At 40.0% G+C, this 16,278-nt stretch overlaps 2 protein-coding genes across 2 annotated transcripts; both read right to left on the bottom strand.

Moving 5' to 3' along the window:
* Positions 1–2,229: 2,229 nt before the first annotated feature.
* On the bottom strand, positions 2,230–6,522 carry LOC115581140 (NPC1-like intracellular cholesterol transporter 1). Its single transcript, XM_030416015.1, has 3 exons — positions 6,210–6,522; positions 3,484–3,651; positions 2,230–3,294 (listed from the first exon to the last, which is right to left on the bottom strand). Exons 1-3 carry the CDS (start codon positions 6,249–6,251, stop codon positions 2,614–2,616), a joined length of 891 nt encoding a protein of 296 aa, XP_030271875.1. The 5' UTR covers positions 6,252–6,522; the 3' UTR covers positions 2,230–2,613.
* Positions 6,523–14,518: 7,996 nt separating this feature from the next.
* Positions 14,519–16,236, bottom strand: nono (non-POU domain containing, octamer-binding). Its single transcript, XM_030416585.1, has one exon. The coding sequence runs from the start codon at positions 16,101–16,103 to the stop codon at positions 14,775–14,777; it is 1,329 nt and encodes a 442-aa protein (XP_030272445.1). The 5' UTR covers positions 16,104–16,236; the 3' UTR covers positions 14,519–14,774.
* Positions 16,237–16,278: the final 42 nt, after the last annotated feature.

The following is a 16,278-nucleotide window of genomic DNA, read 5'->3' on the forward strand; positions in this document are numbered from 1 at the left end:
TGCCCTGTGTTTGGCTTGCAAGTGATATTTTAGACTCAATGTACTTCGATAGTAAGTCATTTCATGTCGATAGTACATGCAGATAACTTTTGTCCTATCGACCGAACCATCTGGCAGTGTTTCGAAAGTAGTTTGCCGTTCATACCGTAAATGACCAAATAATATACGGGTTTCAATTATCCACAGGGTCCCTTTAAACGCCGGTGCAGATGTATATTTTGGTAAATAACCGCCGATTCCAAATAAATGTCGGGTCTAATTTTTTATTTTTTTTTAAATTAAGGAAGAAGAGGTGTCCACTGACACTGCACGTTTTTCTTCTTCGCCTTTTTTACGCAGTGTGCTGCTTTCTGTCAGTCAGTATCACACTGATGATCACCATGGCTCCGGTGCAGCAAAACAATAAAAAGTACCACTTGAAATTCAAACTTTCTGTTAAAATATGCAGAGGAAAACTCGGGAGAAGCAGCCGCTAGATGTTTCTCTGTCGACCAGAAGAGAGTGAGAGAAACGGAGCTTGAGCGTCTGTCCGAGGAGGACAGCAGCAGGGCCAGGCTGCCTGCTGGAGGGAGGAAGAAGGCTAGCGAGGAGCCTGAGATAAACATGCGGGGATGAGTTATCAGCAAACGGGCACGCCACGAGAGAGTGTCCCGCAGAATGATCAGGACGATGGAGAAACAAATGTCCGCCACCGTGAGTGACAGCAGAGATGAGGAGTTATCCGTGAGTGCTGGTTGGATGAATCGTTTCCACCGTGTTTTTCCCGAACCGCCAACCCTGCTGCATCTTCTTCTGATTCCCTTTCTGCCACCCTCTGGATCAAGACTACAGGTGCCACTGACGGCCGTAAATCTTTCAATGCGCGTTTTGTTTTTTGTTTTTTTATACCGAGCGTTAATCGCGCGTTAAAAAAATTAACGGCGTTAAGAGGATGTTGCGTTAACGCGTTATTAACGCTATTAACGCGTTATTAACGCGTTAACTTTGACAGCCCTAAAATAAAGTATAAATAAGAAAAGAGAAGGAAAGTGAAACTGAAGGGAAAAAAAAAAAAAAAAAAAAAAAAAAAAAAGAAGAATAGATCAATAAGTTAAGTTGGGATTATAATAAACAAATTATATTATGTTGATGGTTATATATTGCAGAGAAGGGCGAAGCTGGACCGGGGTATCAGGAAGGCAAGTGAGGGGGCCCCCTAGCCGGCTCCCAGTAGCCCAGTTGGCAGCCCCAGCGGGAGACAGGCGAGGCGGTAGTGAAAAGGCCCCCCCACCCCCTTTTTTGTATCGTCTTATCTGTTGTTGTTGTTGTTGCTGTTCTTTTTGTTTATTGATTTATTGATTTATTTGTTTAGATTGTACATTTATTTGTTTAGATTGTACTTGAAATGTTGTTTTCTTCTTATTCTGGGGGCCCTTTAGACAAGAGATGATGATGGTGAAACAAAGTCAAGTTAGCCCCTGCTTTCCTCAGGTTGTAAGACCCTTCCATTCCTCCTCAGCACTCTGCCATAAATGATTGTCTCCTTTTCTAATGTAGATCATATATAAGTAATCTCTGTATTAAACTGAGACTATTTAATACCCACTTGAAAGCTGCATTATTTGTATCATTGTAGACTTTGAATGCTATTCTAAATGTAACGATCTGCATATATGCTCTATTTTTTGCGTAGTGTCGTATAAGGACAAATAAATAATCTTGATATCTTGAGATAAAACTTTCAACCGAGGCTATCAGGGCAAAGGTGCAGAAGCATTTCAATTATGCGTGAACAGACAAGGAGAAATGGAGCAGTTATGGGGATGTTCCCTGATCTTCGTATGCTGACAAGTCACGACCACACATGAGCACACCAAAAACAGCTACTCAAATCTCGCCAGTCATTTATCAGTATAAGTATCTTGTTTATCTACTTTAATCAGGTTGCAATATGAATTAGTGGCTGTGCAGCGCTAAACTCATGTTGTGTTTGTAGCTCCTTCTTTGGTGAATAAAATGTATTTCCATCCTTCATTCACTTATGACTTGTTTATTCCGAACTGTGTTGTGTAACACTCATAAAGAACGGGTGCCAGCACACTCTGAACTGCCCAAGGACAAGATGATGATGATTATCTCTGCCATGGATCTCTGCCAGTTGATAGATTATTTCTACAAACATTAAGCCCGAAAAATCAATAACAATCTGTAGTTGACAATTGAGCTTGTTTTTGCAGTGCTTGGATTGCATTTGGCTTTTGAAGAATCTTTATTTCCTGTTACGTGGAAAATCAAAAGCTTCTTGACAGATCTGAATGTGTGCCGCTACATTTTTAACTTCAGTGTAGTAGTAAAGGCTTGACAAGCAGTATTACATTAAGCGTCACATATTCAAGAATGCACAGAAGACTCACAAATAACATGAAATATTCATGTAAAGCTTTGCCACCTGGAGCATGTTTTTGAGAACAGTTTTTACATCAGGCACCAAAGAGACTTTTATGAGAAGAGGAAAATCTTTATTGATTTCTTTTCTTGACTGAATAGATTGAGTAAACAAGCTTTCTCAGAGGACATGCTGCTTTAGTTTTGCTTCAATTTGCAGGATCCTTTAACGTAGCCATCTTTCTAGCCTCAGTTAGTCAGGAGACAGAATAAGATGATAGAAACCACGAGGTAACCGTCCGCCACCAGCAGTGTGAAGGGGCTCGTGGTTGGGGAAATTTGTATCATCTGACATGACTCTGTGCAGTCCTGGCAGGAGCAGGCCTCTCCTCCGGTCGGTGTGGTCTCGTTACACTTAAGAGCACGTCCATTGTAGGGAACCACACCCGCTGGTAGTCCAGTGGTGTTTCCCTCGTTGATCAGTTTGAAGTCGATGTCCAGCGGAGCAAGGCCATTACTGGAGTCTCCCTGAAAGTCATACCAGTACTGAGGGGTGCACTGTGTGGCGCCATACGGGCCACACATGGTGCCGATGGCGAAGCCCCCTGTGGCCGGGATCCTGACATTCTTACAGGACCCGAAGGCGCTGTCGGCGAAGGTGGTGCTGATGAATGCCTTGTAAGCTACTACGGCTGTGTCCATCGTGTTCTGAAAGGTGGTGATGTTCATGACCTTTGTAACTTCTACTGTTTGGGTCTGGTTGGGGCTGCAGGTGTTGATGCAGTGCAGGTGGGCAAAGTTGTCAGCGCAGGAGGGACAGCGGAGCAGTATGACCTTAAACAAGCGCAGCATATTATCCAGGGAGTTCAGCTGTCGGATGGAGCAACAGGCGAACGTGTTTGTCTCTCCATTGTCCAGCATGGGACAGACCTGCGGCAAGAACAGGTTTGATTTTGCATTAATAATGATAATAACTTCAAGAAGGGGAAGGCAGTTCTGGTAAAGATAGTTGATTGTTGAGTCTTATTCCCAGGTCGTCAAATAGAATACACTTAATACTTAAGAAGAGACTTTATTCTGTCCTCTACTTCACTCAAACACTCGGCAGCACCCACTCACCCGTTTGAGTTTGAGGTAGTGGGCTCCTGTGAGGTGACGGGCTGGACTGTAGTTGAGACAGGGGACGATGGGAGGAATGAGGGCAGTCGAGTCATCTACCAAAGGGTTGAAACCACACTGCTCGTAGAAAGCACAGAAGCCTGGCTCATGTTGGGCCTCGGACAGCACCTGCATGGAAGTGAAGAAGAAAGCACACTTGTGACAACCAGAACAGAGGAGGAAACAGTTTCTACTCAAGCGCATTTCATGTCGAACTCAAAAAGTTTTACAATTGCATGTCGTTTGGATCAAATACAGTGTTTATTTCAGGTACTTTTAATTTACTCATTTACTCTCATCTTTTCTTGGTCCTTTCTAAAATATTGCATTTTTACTCCACTTCATTTATCTGACAGCTTAAGTTACTAGTTACTTCAGAGATTGTCTTTTCACCCGTGTCTGTTTGTTTTATAGTTGGCTTGTGAGCTGAATAACACAAAAACTACTGTTCCACGACATTTGGATGGAGGATGGGTCAGAGCCTGGAATAGACAGCATTAACTTTTGGTGCTGATCCAGATAAGGGGATGATTGAGACAAAGGGGACTGCTGGGCCATGGCAGAGGTATGCACTCTAATGGTTGCTATTAGAATTAATTAAGATTAAGATACTTTTACTTTTAACACTTAAACAAAAATTTTTCTGATTATACCTGCCTTTACTTAACAACTTTCTCAGTGTAGAAATTCTACTTAACAGGGTATCGTTACGCGGTGTTATTGATACTCTGACACAAGTTAAGGATCTCACTACTTCCTCCAACAGTCACTTTATTTCATTCTGAAAACGTGAAACATCATAAACCATAATAAATACTTTAAATAAAAAGTTTCGGGGAATATAATTTTAAAACGCTGCATGTAGCAATAATTTATCATTTACAATGTCATTACAGGGTCATATTGACCTAAAGAGTGAACTGTGTCCTCCCATGTCAGCTGATTAACAACACCTTGCAGGTTACAAGACACATTAAATGGAACATGTTCAAATATGTTCAACTTTGAATATGCTCACAATCAGAAATCAGTACAAATCGATACATTATTTTAATATTAAATTAACTCGTACATTTTTGCCAAGGCGTGAGTAAAATGTACAATAAATTACTCATGTGACGCTCACTATTAGACCTTTCCTGTTCATTTGTATTTTCCAAAGCCCTTTAAATTTTTTATCTTTACTTTATTAATTTACATGATTCTATCTTTCTTCAAACTCTTTGTATAAATTGAACTGTTGTTCTTTAATATATACAAAATGTAGACTCTTGGAACATGTGCTTCATCAAATGTAATTCATTTTATTATTAGTTATATTCAAGTTAGGTATAAGTATGTTACAGAATGCATTAATTCATTCAGTGCTCTTAAGAGATCATCAACCAAAACCAACGACAGTAACAAAACAGACGCGATTGTACATTTTCTCACACTTATTGAGATGAAAGTCATGTTAAAAAATGCCATCTTTTAAAGAGTACAACTAGTTTACATCAGATTATCTAATATGAATATAACTGTTATTATATAATTTGAAAATGAAGATGTCTGGAAAAATGTTAAAAGCCAAATTAAACACAGATTGAACAAACCCAATACACAAGTACAGGAAAACGTTCAACACATTTCAATGTGTGCTGTATTTCTCTGCTTCTTGGTTTGATTTGTTTTAATTTCGACATTCAACATCTTCTATACAGTTCAACTTCCAACCACAGAAGATGTTTGATCTCAGGATCTAATTTATCTAAGTGACTTACTGCCTACAAAGCACTTCTCTAATCTTGTGACAAAGAACTCATTTAATTTTCCCCATGTTATTTATGGTCCTTTTGTCATTACAAACACCTGGCTCTGTATTTACAGTTAAACAGTGTCGGGGAAAAGTGTACTACATGTAATTAAGCAAGAAGTTTAATTACGTTGTTCAGTAGCCTGCTGATAGTTCAATGACATTCATTTATAACGTGATTCGATTGGTGAAATTACTTTTTTTCTTTTCAATGCTTGTGTTGTTTACAACTAAAACTATAAAGCAATTTGAGGTCATAAAAGAAAGATTTATTTTATTTTACTGTTGCCTCTCTACTGTAATTCAAAGCTGACGTTACTTGAGCTTTCTAATGAATAGTGGGGAATTTCATTTTTCACTTTTATTATTTCTGCTTCAGGCATGACCTGTGAACAAGTGGTCACTTTTTTGTATTATATTACATTTATTTGTTATGTATCACGTGCACATTGTCAGTTTGATGTTTCTTTAGAAAGTAGTTTAAACTCGTTGTTCAAAATGTACTATAGTAGATTTCTCTCTACTGTTTTACTTTCATTTTGTACTGAAGCAATTCAGTGTCTTCCCATACTTTTCAATCCTGGTCACAGATCATATCCTTGTAAAAATGTGTAGTTTTGAATAGAAGTGGAGTCTGAGAATAAAGCAATGTGAGGTTATTATGCTGTTGCAAAAAAAATGGAAAGTGTAATTATTTCAATATTTTGCAATATTTTTTTAGAGCAAAATGACCATTTATTTGGCATGTATTGTCACATAAATCAGGATTCCTTCCACGTCTTCAAATGTATTTTACATTTTACATCATGCCTTTTATTATATGTCACTAGGTGCTTGCCCAGTAGGTGGATTACAGTTTCCCTAAAAAAGAAAAATTCCAAGACCAACTTACCACACATGCCAGAAAAGTAATCAGAGCTGCGACACGGACCATGATTCCTGAGAGTCTGTCAGCAACAGAAGTTTCAGGGTCCCCGGGTAGACTAAAACGGAGTGTCTGTTAATCACTGCCACCCTATTTGTAGATACATTAGACAAAGAAAGACAGTGAGAGGTGCTCTGTGGGGTCTGAGGTCTCCTCTCCTATCATCTGTTTGTCTGTCTGTCTGTCTGTCTGTCAGTGGTAGGGTTGGGGAGAGAACAAAAAGCATGACATGCCCAGCGTCACCACTCCTGTGATGTCACACCTGTCTTATCTGGCCTGACAGATATGCTGCTGTTCTTTGTTCTTTGGCATGCTGATAAGTCACGGCAACGTCTCAAATTTTGTAACTTGGAGAGCACACCAAAAACTGTTATGCTGCTGTGTATTCAAAGCAAATGGTAACGTATTTATTAAACATTCATAACATTAACATCAGTGCTGCAACATACAACCATGCAGAACACGGACAAGCACCAGATGCACTGCATTTAGTGTTTATAGCAAGATGCTAATTTACGCAAAAGAAAAGAAAAGAAAAGAAATGTACCGTATAGTCTTGTAAGCCTTACCAAATTAAGGATAATGGACATGACAGATGCTATAATCAGTGCAGTTTTAATTCTTTTTTCAAATGTTTCTACCTTCTGGAAAATGTTCTCCTCCAGCACCATATTTTTATTTAAACTGATGGGTTCATAAAACACGACCAGCAACATTAGAATACATATTACACTTGTTTGTGTTGGTTTGTGAGACTGTCTATTTAACACAAGTATTGCATTCCATGCATGTTGCAGCCAGAACAGCAGGCTGGTATTGTTTTGACCGTGTGAGTATTCAGGAGTTTTCACACTGCACCCAGGGATATCCTCTGCCCCAGTTAAGAGCTAGTCCTGGGATAACTTAGCCCCTTTTCACACACACATACCCACCCACACACACTCACACACACACACACACACACACACACACACACACACACACACACACACACACACACACAAAGTGTTAACCCAGGGTTAGCCTCAGCCCAGAGCCATACAGTTCACACTGCATTTCTGCTAAGACTGTTGGAACTGGTGACAAGCTTGAACTTTCTGCCATCACATGTGACTACTCTGTTTACTTAAGCCCTGTTTCACATTGGCATCTTTTAGCCCCTGGTCCAATTGATTTTCAAAGGTTTACCATGAAAACTCAGGGCGAAACTTTCTCTTGCGCAGGGCCAGCAAACTCTGAGTTATCCCACACTGGGTTGTGCCAGATTTGTGCACATGTGAAAGAAGGCTCTAAATAAGGAAGAGTTGGTGACAAACAACTTATAAATCACTATGATTTTCTACAGTGCTTCTCATGATCAGTATAAAAAGACAAATCTAAAGTCAGTTGTAAATCAAACCCATTACCTACCTGAAGACAGTGGCAGGCCACCATACCAGGACTACATCCTAGAATAAAATCATCTTTCAGTTGAAGCTTCTGCAAGAAATGTTGTTTTCTTCTTATTCTGGGGGCCCCTTTAGACAAGAGATGATGATGGTGAAACAAAGTCAAGTTAGCCCCTGCTTTCCTCAGGTTGTAAGACCCTTCAATTCCTCCTCAGCACTCTGCCATAAATGATTGTCTCCTTTTCTAATGTAGATCATATATAAGTAAGTAATCTCTGTATTAAACTGAGACTATTTAATACCCACTTGAAAGCTGCATTATTTGTATCATTGTAGACTTTGAATGCTATTCTAAATGTAACGATCTGCATATATGCTCTATTTTTTGCGTAGTGTCGTATAAGGACAAATAAATAATCTTGATATCTTGAGATAAAACTTTCAACCGAGGCTATCAGGGCAAAGGTGCAGAAGCATTTCAATTATGCGTGAACAGATAAGGAGAAATGGAGCAGTTATGGGGATGTTCCCTGATCTTCGTATGCTGACAAGTCACGACCACACATGAGCACACCAAAAACAGCTACTCAAATCTCGCCAGTCATTTATCAGTATAAGTATCTTGTTTATCTACTTTAATCAGGTTGCAATATGAATTAGTGGCTGTGCAGCGCTAAACTCATGTTGTGTTTGTAGCTCCTTCTTTAGTGAATAAAATGTATTTCCATCCTTCATTCACTTATGACTTGTTTATTCCGAACTGTGTTGTAACACTCATAAAGAACGGGTGCCAGCACACTCTGAACTTCCCAAGGACAAGATGATGATGATTATCTCTGCCATGGATCTCTGCCAGTTGATAGATTATTTCTACAAACATTAAGCCCGAAAAATCAATAACAATCTGTAGTTGACAATTGAGCTTGTTTTTGCAGTGCTTGGATTGCATTTGGCTTTTGAAGAATCTTTATTTCCTGTTACGTGGAAAATCAAAAGCTTCTTGACAGATCCGAATGTGTGCCGCTACATTTTTAACTTCAGTGTAGTAGTAAAGGCTTGACAAGCAGTATTACATTAAGCGTCACATATTCAAGAATGCACAGAAGACTCACAAATAACATGAAATATTCATGTAAAGCTTTGCCACCTGGAGCATGTTTTTGAGAACAGTTTTTACATCAGGCACCAGAGAGACTTTTAGTAGAGGAAAATCTTTATTGATTTCTTTTCTTGACTGAATAGATTGAGTAAACAAGCTTTCTCAGAGGACATGCTGCTTTAGTTTTGCTTCAATTTGCAGGATCCTTTAAAGTAGCCATCTTTCTAGCCTCAGTGTCTCTCTGTGGGCAGCTGGTTTATTCAGTAATGGAAAGTCATTCATCAAATAGATACATCTGAGTTTGTGTTATTTCCTTATAAATAATGTAAATGAAACCTTTTGTGTAGGTCACATTTAAGCAATCTTAGCATACAATATAAACATTTTGTTGGTGATGCACCGTATGTTTTTTTTTTTTTTAAAAACACACCAAGGAATGAAAATTACTACCCAGTCGGTCCTTAATGAGAGGACACAGACTAAATATGAATTATCTGAGGGAGAGAATTCAGGAGTGGACATACTGGGAGCAAGTGGTAGCCATGCAGATACTTAAAACAGCTAAAATGACCATTACTAGTAATACGCACTTGCACACCTGCACGCCCACACACACGCACTGTTGACTTTAACACTGGAGGGGAAAAGGGACCATTTTTCACAATTTTTTCTTGCTTTTCATACAAGTTAGTACCCCAGGCTGATAATACTTCTTTGTTTGTCAGTAAAAATGCATTTTATCTTTATTTCAATGCTTATTTTTCTCAATAATTGTACTTAAATTGAGACAGAAAATGTGTTATGTGCACCAACATCTTCCTTTGTATCTGCATGTTTTGGTAACATGCAGATACAAAAGATTCACACACAGGCAATGATTACTATAGAGATTATACTTAAAATGAATCTTTAAATTATAAATGTATTTTAAAAATCCTGCAATTTCAAAGAATACTGCAGGGTCTGATTCACTGAGTCTGATCATGCAGGCTTGTCCATGCTGTTATATAATTATGCAAATACAGAATGTGAAAATATAAATCATAATTCGTGACTAACAATGACTGAATCACTGAGCTTTTCCAGGCGGCGGGCTCAAAAGTCTCTGTTTCAAGTTTTTCAATATAAAAAGACAAATCTTACACAGAGAGCTGTAGAGAATCTCTCTCCATCTGCCTTCCACAGTACAGTGTGTCTAAAAATCATCTAAATTCTTTTTCTCGCATACCTCACAGATCTCACCTTACAGTAACACACTCTTCCCCTCTTTACGATCGAGTCCTTATCAGTTATTATTTATGATGCTCTTATTGTCCTGCCTTGACAGTGGAAAAAGCTGATAATCTCGGCGTGTTGGACTCCGATACAGGTAGATACAGGACAAGGGTAGTTTCCGCAGAACGTTCTTGGCTATCAGCTGCAAACTGTCTTAGAAGATAATAAAAGGTTTGCGTGATGGAGATAGGATAATCCTCGATATCTGCAATTACCATCAGATAGTCTCTTTTATCAATGAGGGTGAAAAATCACCGTACAGCTGGACTTGCTGACATTTGGGGAGTTTAGCAGGGGGGTTAACGTGTTTTCATTCTCTCATCTACCACTTACCACTGTCACTTCCCTGACTTTAATCTTTAACTTTTTCTATCGATGTTTGGTTTTTTACTGCTAAAAAACTGCTGATCCTCCTCCACAACAACACCCAGTGTGATCAGATAACCTCGGCTCTTTTCACCTCCCTGGTCTGGCACATGTACGCTGCTGTGTGGCTATTATGCAAGCCTGAACAGTTTCAGTCAGTCTTCTTTCATCAGCACGGCACTCGTCTACGAACCAGACTTTGCGTTTCTGTTTGGGTTTCATCTAGATGAACGATCTCCACATGAAACTCAAACACCGCAGCGTGATGTGCGTTACAGATTGTTGACATGGCATGGAGCGGTATACTGAAATCAGCAGCAAGCTGAAAACAGCATGTAAAAACTCTTAATACACCGCTGAGATGGATGAACTTTGTCCCTTTAAAGTTTGAACACAGGACCCAACATGAGAGTCTATCTCACCGTCAGTGGTAGAATGCAGCAAAAATACATTTACTCAAGTACTGTAGGCTACTTAACTACAAATTTGAGGTATTTGTCCCTACTTGCAGAGGTGGGAAGTGAGGAAGTAAAAACTTTGTTACTGTACTTTTTTAGGTATCGGTACTCGACTGGAGTGTGTTTTTTTCTGACAACTTTCGACTTCTCACTACATTTGAGCACAAAAATCTGTACTTTCTACTCCTTAGGCTTCAGCTTGCATGCCCTCTGCCTGGATAATCTTATTTTCTCAGTTGCTGTTGCTACTGAGTCTACCTTTAAGTTTAATAGTCTTTGAATTATAATAATATGAAGTGAGGTCCAGTTAGCTTTGACCAGAAATGGCAGACAGAAATATCCCTCAGAGGGATACTATTGACTTTTACAGTTTGAGTACATTTCAGCCTGTACTTTATGACTTTCACCTGGGTGAAGAGGTTGAATCAGTACCTCTACCTGAGTAAAGAATGTGTTTACCTCTCTTACTTGATTTTTACAGTGTATCTCAGAGGCAGATATTGCTCTTTTAAATCCACTATAGTTGTCTGGCATCTTTAGTTACTATTCAGATTACAATTCTTCACACACCCCCATCCGGTGAAAACCACGTATCTCCAGATGTTCGATATTGAACGTTTGTGATAAACCGAAGGATGAAGTGTCCCATTCCGTGTTGGGAGCTCAACCCTTAAGTAGACACACACATACTGCATGTTGGGATTATCATTGTCAACGCCTGTTTTGACGTGAATACCTAAATTGAACTTTGTTATTGTTTGATAAGCTGTGTTTACCCTGCTGTGATACATCAGTGTTAAAGGACTGGTTGACGTCTCCAGTCAGCCAGCATTCATCTCAGCAGGACTCTTTCATATCATGTTATCTTTACAGGTCAGGGCAGGAAAAGCACAGGAGGAATGAATATTAATTATGGCTCTGCTAGATTATTAGACTGTACCACTATATAGTTATTGAGACCCATTACAACAGAGCCATAATTAATGTTATAAATTATACCTGCTGCTTTTTTCTTTTCTTTTTTTTTTTTGAATAACGGCTGACTCGCTGGGTCAGACACTGCCTGCCTGACCAGACGTCTCATGACTCATCTAATCAAATATGAACCTGACGCAGTGAACGCTGAATGAGGAATGAAGCACAGTCCAAACACAGTGCCCACACAGTCTGAAGTGACACTGAGGGCTGTGACTCCTGCATGCCTCACATGAAACGCTGGCTAATGATTTCAAGGAAACGCAGGTGTGTTGTTAACCGACAGTAGGAGGAAGTAGGAAGCTGGGCGGATTTAATTCAAACACACATTTTCTCTCTTTTTTTTCCCTCTTTAATAAACAGGAAGGACGAGGGACTCACACCAGAAAATCAAGTACTGTGCTTGTATTTTACGTCAAGATTTCCTTTTTTTAATCACTTTTATACTTTTCCACTCTGCTACAATTTGGAGGCAAATATTGTGCTTTTTACTCCAGTAAGTCTATTGGATAACTTTATACAGCAGTTACTTTGCAGATCGCATGTTGCATGATCATTTCAAATAAATATATTTTATCAGCAACCACATTTAAAAAAAAACAAACAAAAAAACAGACTCCAATCATTACTTAGCTGTGTTTCTGATAGCAGAACATTTATTGCCAGAAAACTACTTTTGATACGCATTTATCAGATATCAGATACTTTACTACTTTTACTCAAGCCCTATTCATATGGGCGATTTTCACTTTCACCAAAGTAATATTTCAAAATGATAGCTTTACTTCTATTAAGTATTAATGTGGGTACTTTTTACAATCACAGCTTCAGTAGACATATGTAAGTATAATGAACAAAATGGACTTTAAGTATTCCAAGTAATGCCTTGTGCAGTAGAACGTTCCCTGGTGTTAACATTTCACTGTTATATCAGATGTTTTCGGAATAATATTGCTGTTGCATTAAACTAGAAGCTTTTAAGCACAATTTCAAAATAACGTCTAACGAGGTCAAAAAGCTCCCGCAACACTTCCAGGTTATGGAACTACTTTATTAGACCGATGTGTTTCGCTTCTGTCCTTCCTCGGGGCATTATGAAACAAATTACAAGCAGTATTTACTTAAGGTAGGAATGAAAATGAATTAAGTATATAAAACACAACCAATCATAAACATCAGCACACACACCATTTTCATAATTTTTTTTAATGATGACCTGGATGGCCACAAGCTCAGTCTAATAATAAAGTCGTTCTTCATACTACAAGTGTTGCTGAAGCTTTTTGAACTCATTAGTCTTTTTTCCTTATTGATGTACCTTAGAAGTAGGCAACGTTGTGCCTGAAACCCTCTACTCTGCCTCTACAGGATCATTTCTAACCAAATTCAAGTAAAATCATCTTTATCTTATTCAAGCATTAGAGGTAAGTAGTATATATGTCCCATGCAGAGGTGGGTTTTATGTAGGAATATGGTTATTACAGTGATAAAGACAAAGAACAGATTTGTGACATCACAAATGGAGATGTTTTATGCAGGAAAGCTTGACCCATTTTGACAAAGATAACTTGTATTTGTTTGTGGCAATTAAGAGCTCACAAATTCATACTGAGACTATTAAATGACTTTAAGGGCCTAATAACTATGTCCATCTCTTGTATTTAAGACATTACAAGGACAAGCAGACACCCAGCCAACATAACCTGAAATGTATTGTCAATCCAAATCATAATCTTTCTCTATTCAAACTGACCGATGAGCTTTGTTAATTGTTGTGTTTAGAAACATTATGTTACAGTTTGAGCAGCTCTTTAACTTTTTGCACCATCCTCTGCTGGACTTACTGGAGTTTATGTTGTTGATGTAACATTATATGCAAGCCTTGGAAATGTGTTTCAGGTCAGTGATCAATCAGTATCCCAGTGTTCATAAAATCAATACTCTACCAGCAGTGATTACACACTGAACAAAGACCCAAATGAGGAATTGCTCATTTTCTGCGGTATCGCTACACCAGCACCAGCTGCACTTACCCGGTCTCTTTCCTCTCTTTTTTTATCTAGAGAAAAAAATGTAGGTTTCTGCTTTGATATCTACAGTATACTAAAGCCTTTCTACATTTCTCTGTGATCAGCCAAGAAAAGCAAAAGGTTGAATCTCAGACATCCTATGACCACGTTATATTTATCTGTTAAAAGAAACCTAAAATGTTTAAGTCCTAAATAGGTCAATTTTCACCATGCTAGCAAAACTCGTACAGAATGGCAACATTTTTCAAGATGATGTATCCAAGTTAGAAATTGTGGTTTTCTGACAACACTGTTTAAATAATAGTGTAAATACACTGTGTTCATCGATTAGTTTTCAACTGGTTAACTGCCAACCAGGTTCAGATCGATTCATCTGTTTGAAGATTTTATGAAATAAAATATACTGTCAAAATACTCTGATTCCAGCTTCTTAAATGTGAATAGTTTGTGGTTTCTTTACTCCTCTGAAGATGAATATATTTGGGTTGTGGACAAAACAAGACATTTGAGGCATCAAATTGGGGTTTTTTCACTGTTTCTGACATTTTTCATACCATACAACTAATCAACTAATCATTCAGAAAATAATCCTTAGTTACAGCCCTAAGAAAAATGTGTCTTCATCCCGTCAATTTTGTGATTAAACCCTGACCTTAATGGAGAAATCTTACATGGCAAACAGGAATCTTAGGGAATCATGAATTTATTCCAGAAAAGTCAACATATCCAGGACAAAAACATTTCCTATCCCTATGAAAAATACATTAAAGGTGAAAAATAAAGCAAAATGCATGGCTCATTTGGAGAGTTAGGACAGTTTAGTTCTAAAACGTAACACAAAAGTAAAAAAATTAACATGCAACAGTTGTCAAAGTTCAAAAAGTAACCGACTACGTGAACTTTAAAATACAGTATGAAAAGGGGAGGAGTAGACATATCATTCAAAATCTGCGCTGTTTGTTAGGTCCATAGTCTCCAGGCCCGGGGAGGCCTCTGGGGAAGCCACCCTGGCCTCCTCCGGGCATGTTGTTGTTGTTCCCTGGCCCGGACATCATTGGAGTATTCTCAGCAGCCATGCCGGCAGCACCACCAGCAGGACCGGAATTGCCACCCAGCGAGGATCTGTTCATGGCCATCCCATGATTGCCCATATGCATCCTTATATCTTGCTCCCTGTTTTCATTGAAGTTGCCCCTGAAGCCCTCCTGCTGCCTCTTCATCATCTCTTCGTTGCGCATCCTCATCTCCTCCTCTCTCCTCCGGCGTTCCTCCTCCTGCCGGAGCTCGGCCTGTTTCCTCTTCTGCACCTCCTGACTGTGGAGCTCCTCCATCCTCCGCAGCTCCTCCTGGCGCCTCAGCAGGTCCTGCCTCATCAGCATCACCTGATGCTCGTGCCTGGCCGCCTCCATCTCAGCCTCCAGCTTCTCCTGAGCCTCCTTCATGTTGCGGTCCACCATTTCGTACTGCTGCTTCTCCATCTCCATCAGGGCCTTCCAACGCATGGCATACTCGTACTCGAAGGAGCCCGGCTGAGCGAATCGTGGAGGCTGCTCGCGCTCTTTGTGATACTGCTGGTTTTTGTTTATGATCTTTTCTGACAGTCCCTCCTCCTCATCCAACTGGTCCATAGGTTCCACTGTGATAGGTCGGGGGAAAGCTGTGAGAAGATAAGCACCATCACCACACTTATCCAAAGCCTTTCTTGCAGCTGGCTTCGAGGTGTACTCCACTATCCCCTTCCCCGTGGGCCTCCCTCGGTCATCCACTATGACCACAGCTCTCTCTATCTGACCAAACACCGCGAAAGCTTCTTCCAGCAGCTCGTTGGACACAAACTCTGGCAGATTTTTCACACTTAAAGCAGCGCCGTGTGTGGCAAATCTCACCCGGATGGGCCTTCCTCTGAACGGAGTATCATCCAGCTCGGCTCTGGCAATCTCTGCAATGATCCTGGTCTCCAGCCGGATGAAGCCGAAGCCCCTTTCCTTGTTAATAAAGATCTCATTGGCCTTGCCGTACTTGGCGAATAGCTTCTCGAGTTCCTCCTCAGTGACTCCGGTGGGAAGGTTACCTACAAACAGCCGGCTGCGCTGAGTGAAGGTTTTCTCCCCGGGCTTCCTGAAGCTCTGCAGGTCCAGGGTTAAGGCCTCATTGGGGCTAATATGTTCGCTGGGATCAGGCTGCTGCCCGTTCGTGTTCCCTCCGGGTCTTCTCTGCTCTCCCTGGCGGTTTGGGCCATGATTCTGCTGGGGGCCTCTGTTTCCTTGCATTTTTCGCAATTTGATTAAAACCCTGGTTTGTGTATAGCTCGATAAAAGGAGCAAATAGTGGCGCACAAAGAGCTGCGAAAATGGCGAAGCTGCGTGCTGCCGCGACGCTATTGTGACCTAATTTCCGTGCGACCTGTGTATATAAATCCGTGACGTCATGTGTGTGCGACGGCGC

Source organism: Sparus aurata, chromosome 5 (assembly GCF_900880675.1).
Source record: "Sparus aurata chromosome 5, fSpaAur1.1, whole genome shotgun sequence".
Lineage (NCBI taxonomy): Eukaryota > Metazoa > Chordata > Actinopteri > Spariformes > Sparidae > Sparus > Sparus aurata.

Bases quoted from the DNA above. Each gene is read 5' to 3' on its own strand.
- nono (XM_030416585.1), bottom strand. From the start codon at position 16,103: ATGCAAGGAAACAGAGGCCCCCAGCAGAATCATGGCCCAAACCGCCAG.
- LOC115581140 (XM_030416015.1), bottom strand. From the start codon at position 6,251: ATGGTCCGTGTCGCAGCTCTGATTACTTTTCTGGCATGTGTG. The intron at 3,652-6,209 runs GTAAGTTGGTCT...ACTTCCATGCAG, and splicing joins TTACTTTTCTGGCATGTGTG to GTGCTGTCCGAGGCCCAACA. The intron at 3,295-3,483 runs GTGAGTGGGTGC...TTCTTGCCGCAG, and splicing joins ACTACCTCAAACTCAAACGG to GTCTGTCCCATGCTGGACAA.